Source organism: Alligator sinensis, unplaced genomic scaffold (genome assembly GCF_000455745.1).
Source record: "Alligator sinensis unplaced genomic scaffold, ASM45574v1 scaffold1164_1, whole genome shotgun sequence".
Taxonomy (NCBI): Eukaryota; Metazoa; Chordata; order Crocodylia; family Alligatoridae; genus Alligator; species Alligator sinensis.
The window spans coordinates 1,877,294-1,886,628 of NW_005842225.1; the positions used below are offsets into that span (position 1 = coordinate 1,877,294).

At 50.7% G+C, this 9,335-nt stretch overlaps 1 protein-coding gene across 1 annotated transcript in view; it reads left to right on the plus strand.

Annotated features, from left to right (window-relative positions):
* The first annotated feature begins 7,447 nt into the window (after nucleotides 1-7,447).
* Nucleotides 7,448-9,335, plus strand: part of KDM8 (lysine demethylase 8) — an 11,176-nt gene continuing 9,288 nt past the window's right edge. Inside the window, exon 1 of the mRNA XM_025208234.1 lies at nucleotides 7,448-7,500. Within this exon, the coding sequence (XP_025064019.1) occupies nucleotides 7,448-7,500 (53 nt within the window). The remainder of the gene's footprint in view (nucleotides 7,501-9,335) is intronic.

The window sequence follows — 9,335 nt, forward strand, 5'->3', positions numbered from 1 at the left end:
TGGTGGAAGGTACCAGCTGGCAGCCTTGGGGACAGACACCCTATATTGCCTCTGAAACACAGACAGCCGGGCAGGCTCCCACACACGAACCCCAGGGGATCGCAGACCCGGCCATGGCAGGGCTGATGCTCAGAGCGCGAGGGGACCGCAGACAAGCAGGCCAGTAGCGAGGGGCTTCCTGACCTGGCCTCCTGCCTAGTCGGAGCCGCCTGCAGACTCCCATTTCCTTCGTGCAGGGTGAAGGAAAGAGGGACCCCCGCTCCTGCCCTGGAGCTAGCGGCCTGCAGGAAAGAGCATCCCACCCCTCGTGGCACTCAGGACTCGCTGGCCCATCTGTGGGAGTCACTGCGAGGACGGTGACTCTCCACTGCAGACTGCCACAGCGCTGACATCCAGCTAAGATGTCTTTGCGGGTATTTGCAGTGAGTCATCACAAGCCACCGCTGCCTAGAAAGCAGCAGTGGAAACTCTGAGTGGAAGAGCGAGGGAGGGGGTTTCCCAGACAGCTGCACCAGCACGCACAAAAATCCCAAGCTGCATGTGCTGGGCTTGCAGCAGGGGTAGGGCGGACAGAGCTGGCACTCGAGGAGCAGCTACAGGCAGCTCCTTGCAGGGGGCGCGGAAGAAGCCTGCCTGAGCGCTGCCCCTTGAGCCACTCTGCCTTGCCGGGAGGTCCTGCAGGGAAGGCGCAGGCGCGGGAGCTGAGTGACAACCTGAGAAGCAGCAGGGAAGGGCACAGAGCTGTGGCATGAAGGTGGCAGGGTGGGGGCGTCACGGTAGAAATGACTCAGTAAAATAGTATGACCTTCAAAAACCCAGTTTCAATCTAGATCTCTTCCAGTGTTGGTCAGAAAGCTGAAAAGTAGCAGTGGAAAATCCAGAGTACAGAGCACATCACACCTGGGACGAGTGCTCAGAGGAACCCATTCGCCCCACTACGGGACATCATGGAGCCATAGGACGGAGGGGGCGGGAGGCTGCACCCAGCCCAGCCCTGGCTCACGGCAGGACCAGCCCAGCCAAGTGTCTAACCTGCTCTTGAAAATGAATCCTCACGCTTCCCGGTTAGCCCGCTCCAATGCCAAACCAGCCTCAGAGTGCAAAACTTCCTCCTCCCAATATCCAACCTACATTTCTTATGCTGCAAGTAAGACCATTTCCCCTTGTCCTGTCCCCGGCAGCCCCAGGCAGTCGCCTACAACCACCCCCTTCAGAGACCTGAAGGCCGGTATCAAAACCCTATTCTTCTTCCAGTATTTCCTCATTAGTCACATTTCCTAGCCTTCTGATCATTCAAACATCCCGTGTCAGGTTGTCTCCAGTGCAAAATGATATGCAGTATGCACCCCACTGCATATCTCCGCAGGATCGCTGTTCTGCGCTCCAGCAAACCGCTCCGGCGCGGCGAGCGCGGCTCCCCTCGGATGCTGTCAAGCAGCAGCGCGGTCAGGCCAACTGCTGCGGGCGATGCAGGACTCGGCGCTGCGCGCTGGTCGGGAACTCGGGGCGCTCTTCGGAGGGAGAGGAGGGGAGACTGCTCCTCTCGGATATGAATTCCAGAGATCTCCAACCCATCTGATATCATTTTGCCAATCAACAGTTCAAGTAATTTACAAGTCCCTTCTTGGGTTTATATACTTGGGGCATCTGTTTAGTTTTTATTACTTCTGGCCTTGGCTTCCATACTCCTTCACAGATCAAATAACTGCTTCCCCCACTCGCTAATTCAAACAGCTGGTTATTACTCACCAAGCTCCTGCTATAATCGCCTGGGGAAGAATTATAAATAAATGTGTACAAGCAAACAGATGCTGTCATTTTAAAAATCGATCCATCTAGTAAAAATGCCCCACTTAGGACTTAAGTGGTGAATTGCTGAGCATGTGTCTCGATGTCATTTTAATAAAATCCAAACCCAATGGCAGAGCTTCGTTGATTAATTCAGATCCGTAAATGAGGAAAGACTGTTTTAAAGGAAAAGACGACTACAAATGAGGAGGCAAACCCTGAAAGTGCTGGAAACCTGCGTGGAGCCAGTGGGGGCTGCAGCACAGAGCACGCACCCTGCAGACGTTTGGCCCAGCTCATCCACATTTTCCACACCCGAGTAACCATGTCAAGTAACGGCGGTCCCCCGATTCCTGGCTGACAAGAGGAATTAGAAAGAAAGGAGGCTTATTGGATTTTTAGTTTGTTCCTTTGCGACCACTTACCCCTTTTTCTAATAAATATTTTCCTCAGGAATTTCACTGCAGGTGCAAGGTGAAATCCCCGGCCAACGGGCCTGCCTGCAGAACAAGAGCAACACGGACAACACAGCAAGAGGCTCCTACCGCTGATGCTCCTGTGGGCATCAGCCCTGTTTTACAAAGACTACTTCTCTGTGCAGCTTTGGCCGTTCAGTCTCCGTGACCATTAAAACCTTGGCTCCGTCACTGAATATAGCCCAGCCCTGGTCACGGTGGCACCAGTCCACAAGACACTGGGCAGAGCTGCACAGCCCATTACCCCAGGCTGCCCGACCGCCGTCAGCCGGTGCTGATGGCCTTTGTGGACTGACGACCCAGGTAGGAATTGTGTCGCTGGCTTGCGAGAGAAAGCGTGCTCCTCCTGGATCAGATAGCCGGCACAGCAAACATTCGCGTTTGCTATCAGATGGAAAGACTTTATGATACAGCCTTGCAAGTCCATTTGTTTCCACCAGTATCGCTCTCACCCAGATCGTTAGCTATCGGACAACACTACAAGCTGTTAAGAGTTATTATTTCTAAATCAAAGGCCAAAAAGCACCACAGCAAATGAAAAGCAGATTTTTAACCATATGTTTTATGATCTGTAACTTAGAGATCTAGTCAAATACTTGACTATTTCAGGATTTGCCAATAAATGTCCATCGAATGCATGCCCAGTAAGGCAAACTAAGTACCTGTGCTCTTTCTCCTCTCGCAGCTCCTCTGTATCAATACTTTCATTAGCATGTAAAGTCTATGCCTCGCTAGCTCTTCACTTACAGAACAATTTAACAAGCTCTCCGAGGTTTTAATACCCTGACATTCTTCTAGAGACTGCATGCACAGAACATGGTGTTATTTGGCAAGGGAAAATAGGAAATCCAAATCTTTCAATGCAACGTTTGATTTGTGGGGAGATTTCTGAGAATAATATTTAAGCTTTGGGAAACATAATGGCTGAATGAGAATCAGATTCTGTCAGCTTCAAGAGATGTAAAAGTTCATCCAGATGGCAAAACCAATTTGAAAGTCCATAAAAGCAAAACTTGCAGCATTTGTTTGAGTCATAAATATTAAATATTGATAAATACGATCTAACAAAAGAAAGGTCTTTTTCCAGCGCAATTCGTTCTTATACAGAAGCACAAAATTAACAATTCAGGTCTGAGAAGGAAAGGATGAATCCTAGATAAATGGGTCAGGACAGAGGAAAAGTGATAGCTCCAAACAACGGAGAAGACTCCGAGGAGGGGACAAAAAGGGCCAGCAATGCAACGTCAGAAAGGGGGAAAAAGCAGAATTGTGAAAACCAGGAGAGCGTTTCGAGTTAGATCTTGTAAACGGCCAGGGACGCAGGCGGGCAGCAGCGCTGAGGAACGAAGGGGCAGCCGGTGACTGCGTACGAGCAGTCGCTCCCACTGCTAGCAAAGATACCCGCATGAGCTGCTTCAAGAAAACCGTGCTGTGTAAACACTTGAGCCTGAAGGCGCTTGTTGACAACAAGGAAAATAATTATTTTCTCAGGTTTAGAGGCTCCGGCCATACCTTTTTTATTTCTTTTTTTGATAAACACCCTATATTAGACCGTGGGCACGCCATCCAATACGAGAGCGATCTGGGAGAACGTGCTTCGCACGGGTATTAACAACCACTCCTCAGACTGCCGACATCGCAGCACTGCAGACTAATTAGTATAAGCAAAACCTTGTATTGTAATGATGGCAGTCTATTTGGTTTTCACAAAGAAAGTTAGGCCTACGAGAAGTTATCCCAGCCCCCCGCCCAAGGCAGGATCGTTCCTGTCCAGACTCCAAAGGATCCTAACCAATTGTTCACGCAACACGCGCTTAAAAACATCCAGTGCAGAGGTTCACTCCATAACCTCTCTCACTAATCCGCTCCAGCGCTCAACGGCCCTCAGTTCTTCCCGCTATCCAGCCGGTATCTCCCTGGCTGCAATGTAATAGCTTTACTTCTTGTCCTGTCCCCTGCGGACACACACAAGAGTCTATCACCCTTCTCCTTATAACTATTTTTTGTATTTGAAGATTTTTACCAAATCCCCTCTCAATCTTCTCTTTTCCAGACTTCTGTTATTACATCCCAGTATGCTATTGGCTTTTTGCAGCCGCAGCAACAGCAACGGCACACTGTTGACTCATCTTCACATGATAGCTCCCAGATCCTTTTCTGCAGTACTGCAACTTAAGTGTTCTCCAATTTGTATCTGGGCATTTGATTGTTCAGTCCTAAGCACAGCACTTTGCCTTTGTTCTTATTGTACTTCATCTGATTTACACTGTGTTTTGAAAGAATACAGGTCTCTCCTTATTCAGTCCCTAATCAAAGACTTAATGAAAATCTGGAGTGAAAAGATATAAAAATCAGTCCAAGTAAATTATGGTAATCTCCCTAGTAGCTGCTGAGGCCAAAGGAAGAAAAGCAGCAAAGAAACCAACTCCAAAAACAAAAGAACAGCCCGAACAAGAGCTCCATCTCTGAGATGCTCTGAGGCGTCTCCGTCATCCCGCAGCGCCCACCATCCTGACACCCCCGAGGAGTATCCTTACATAAATGGTGCTAGCTGTGCCAGCGTGCTAGTCTCAAACCCCGTCAGCCCCTCTTCTCATCTGCTAAAAGCCGTATCACGTGATGATTTTCAGCAGAAAGTTTTCTCAACACCTTCAGATTATGGGTCAGATTAAATCAGTGGAAAGGCTTGGCTCAGAACAAAATGGTACTAGGTGGAAACGTCTCAAAGAAAGTGCACATGAACAGATACCCCCATATCAAGCCCTGCCTTGATACTTGTGCCTCTAAGCGTGCAGTTTTGAATGTGCGATTCCTTCAGCAGACAAAGTGTTGTCTCCACTGCAGGCTGTGCTTTGCTTAACATCACACATTACATTACACACGGCTGCTATGCAAGCCCCCTTTCCCTTCTAGCTGAGCAGGATTTCGTCACTGTACAACACTGTGGTCAGCGCTGGGGCCTTTGCTACGGGTGGGAGAATACAGTTAACGCCCTGCATGAGTGTGACAATGGTTTTGCAAGCAAACTCCTAGGGACGAGGGTTAATCTGGTCGGTCAGCTGACAGATATGAGACTTCTATCGGTTTTCCGTGGTTAAATCCAGCTCAGCACACGTCTCGTATTTGCAAAGCATTTTCTTTCAGTTGCTGCTGTAGCAGTTTCCGTGCTGAAATGGAGGTCAGCGGTGGTCTAGGGATGGAGTTCACCCGTCTTTTGTTCTTGGAAGACAGGCTACTGTCTTCCAAGAAAAACCCCACCATAGAAACCGTTCCCCTCACAGATGGGTTTAATGACGTTGCGGGAAATTGTCGGTTCCACCCCGCAATCTCTGCTGCAACTGCTCTCCTATTATTTACAGTACAAAGTGCTGGCTTGTTACCCCACATATTATTTTTTTAACGGAAAACATACCTTGTTCACTTAGCAAATATTTGGTTTTCCCAATGGTGGTGCGTTATATGCTAGAATAGGTACCGTGGCACGAGGGAGGTGGAGACGCATGCAGCTGCAGCGTGGTTGTAATCCAGCTCCCCCAGGGACTGCCCCCGCGTACAGCCTGTCCTGTCCAGTGGGTGCTGAGCACCCCGCAGGGACCATGGCAAAAGAGCGGTGTTTGCTGTATTTTCTAACCTGTTTCATATATACCACTACCCTGAGAGAAAAGAAAGAGAGCTCATCGTGTGTTGAATTGAACGTTACGGTGAGTCCAAGGGAGCAAGGATGCCTGCAGGGCCTGGGACCGAGCGCGATTGGACAGCCGGGGCCAGCGGACCGTGCCGACGCTCTGACGCGATACAGAAGAGGAAAGTTCGTCAGGGACCTGACGCAGTTCTCTCTCCTTTCCTGGCCTATCTCTAAGTCTTTCTGGGCGAGGTGCAGGCAGCCACTGGTACGTAAGGCCTAACGGTTTCCACATCTGATATACATTGTTTAGCTTCAGCTTTCCTGCAACAGCAGCAAACGGCCTTTGTTGCTAAATTATAGTTTTACGTTCAATGTCCTTTCGCAAAGCCTAAAACCCCCTTGTATTGTGTTTGCACAGACTAATGGCCAATTTTGCAGCTTTCAGAAACAGGATGCTCACACCAGTAATGTGGTTAAAAACAAATGGTTCTAGACAAAACCCATCATTAAAACTTCATCTTTTTCCCTAAAAATAAAAAATGGAAATGAAAATAATCCTTAGTTAGCATTTTAAGCCATTTTAACTTGAATGTTAAATGTTAACAACCTGAACAAGTTGTTTTTCACACAAAATTGAAGCTTTCAAAGGTAATTTGTAAATGGCTATGTAACATTCCTAATGGACACAGGAAAAATTATGCTCCTAAATAATTCCACCTAGCTTTTTGTGCAGTTGTAAAGAAAAAATCCATTAGCCTCTCCATGGCTGGTGCAAATTGGCTAAGAGCCCTGGCTCTCCTACGTCCCACCACCACGTAATGCACGCTGGCAGCTGCGAATCCAAGATCCATACGGATAAATAATACATGTTTATTGTTCTGACTACAACAGGTTTAGTTCTCCACTCCTGTGCTGCAGTTGACCATAAAATACATGTTTAAAGATAATACGTTATAGAGCTACACCTCTCATTAGGAAATACTGTCAGGCAGGTGCAAGACAAACCCGTAATGACCCAAGTCCTAGAGCACTCCCCATCCGCCGCCCCACCAAGGCCCGGGACCAACTGGTCAACCTCCTCCTGGCTCTGGCCAAGCTAGTCATCTGGCTATCCAGGAAGGAGGCTCTGGCCGGGAAGGCTCCCGGTGACCTCGGGGCGTTTTTCCTTGGTGTCCTCCGCGTGCGTCTCCGGGCGGAGCACCACTGGGCAGTAGCCGCCGGCAAGCTGCAGCAGTTTGCCAGCCGGTGGGCGCCCCGGTATTGTTGGTTTAATGCCGGGAGCCCAGCCGCCTTACGCAGGTAGAGCGGCGGCCCCTGAAGAATTTTTTTTTGTGAACAGCTGCTCCAAACAAGACCTGCCCGGCGACCAGCCGGGTGCCGGTAACACCATCGGCCACCAAACGAGGGTGGCCCAAAGAGCCTTAAAGACTAAATAAGTTAAGTTAACAATAGTACCGTGCTCCTCCCGTGTTCAGGGGAGGCCAGGATTCGCTTGCATCGGGGCCAAACCCAGACGCGTGGCAGGCAAGCTGTGCGCACGCTTCTCCTAAACATCGAGATGCCCATCAGGGCAGACCTGTATCGCACCCGTCTCTTCCCGCCCGAGAACCGGTACAGCTCGAGCGGCATTTCTTAGTCCTGACCCCGCTATTTCGTATCGCTCTGTCGAAACCCCTCCACAATGACAGTGACTGCCTCACAGCCATTAACGCCCCTGAATCCCGAGCAGTCAGTCCGAGTAAAATGAGATCAGGCCAGAGTGGGTTACACGTGGAAAAAACCCCAAAGCAACCAAGCAGAGATACTGGCAGGACAAATCTGAAGAAAAACTTGGGCAGCAACAGAAGGAGAAGGCGTCTTTGGTAAAACGGTTTAAACAAATTCTCACAGGTGAAGGTGACAACGCAGGATGCTTCAATGGGAAAAGGGAGCTTTGAAGAGTCAGAATCCCAGTAAAAATACGGATGGACGCAGGGCGGGCGGGGGCTTGGAAGCGCAACGCGGTTAAATCAGTCAAGCTGCCTTTCCTGCCTGGTGCCGGGGCCTGGACACAACCACCTCCCCAGGTCCCTTCCGGCCTACGAATGAATCTATGAAAACCATGTTTTCTGACACGCTTCGCATAGTCGCTCGTTTTGCCCGTCATTTTTAAGAAGGCACGAGCTGGGGAGGTGCCATCGAATGGCAGTACGAAAACGCAGTATGTTCAAAGCGAGAAGGAAGCGTCTTGTCAAACGCCCCCTTGTTGCCTTGTTAACTTGAACGCCGCTTTAGCAAAGTAACGGGAGATGTATTATTTTTTAAAACTCACTAAATATCTGAAAGGTAAAAACCCATGAAGCATAAACACTGGGAGGTTATAAAATATAAATCTCTCCAGACAAGCGCGATTGCTTTTTCCCCCCTTGTAGTATTACAAAAATTAATGGATGAAAGGCTCACAGTTAAATGTAATATATTTGGATGTTAGTGAAGGATTCGAGACCTGCCTCATAAAATCTTAATAGAAAAACTAATTGGACTCAGCTTGCACATCGCGCAGAGGCGAGGACTCAAAACTGACAGAAGAAATATAAACAGAGAAGTAAACTGGGAACCACGCCGGTCGGGGCGGCTGTGGGGCATCTCGAGACATGCCAGGTCCTGTCTGCAACGTCCCGCGGGCGACGGGAAGTGACCGGGCAGGAGCTGCAGTGTGCGGCGCGGCGCAGCGCGGCCCTCGCGGCCTGCGCCCAGGGAGACATGGCGCGGCGCGGCAGAAGGGCCCGACTGCTCCACCGGGACCGAGGAAGGGAGCGACGGGACGTGGGGCGTCGCAACAGTGCCCGCACTCGTCTGTCCAGGCCGCCCGTCCCACGTCAGGGGTGAGGGACAACCCGGGGACGTCAAAAACCCCGGCGGGACCAAGTGCGCGACTCCCCCGAGGAGACACACATGGCGACGGGTTTTCGGCTTAGAGAGAGGCCGAAGGAGAGAAGTGTTTGCAACGGCCAAAGGACGCAGGAGGCAGAGAGCAGGTAGGACCCCAGGGCCGGGGGCACCGCCAGGGACAGCCCCGCCCCAGCGGAGGCAGCAGTGGGCACTGAGCCCCGCTCCCGCCTGCGGCCCACATGAAGGGTCTGGTGTGGTGCCACGGTGCGAGGCGCGCGCAGATGTGAGGGGTGTGGTGTGGTGTTGCGTGTGTGCGCACAAAAGCTCCCACCACACCCCCTCTCTATAGCACTAAATTTATATCGGTTTCTCTCTATGCCTGTCTATCCAGCTAGCTAGTTAGTTAGTTAGTTATCTATTTTGCTCGCTCGCTCGCTCTCGGTGTGTGCACGTGTATTTCACGCGTCTGTCGCGCCCGCCCGCCGCCCGCCTACTAATGACGCGCGCGCAGCAGAGGGCGGGCTTAAATGGGCGGCGGGAGGGGCGTGGCCAGGCGCGGGGGCGTGGCGGCGCGG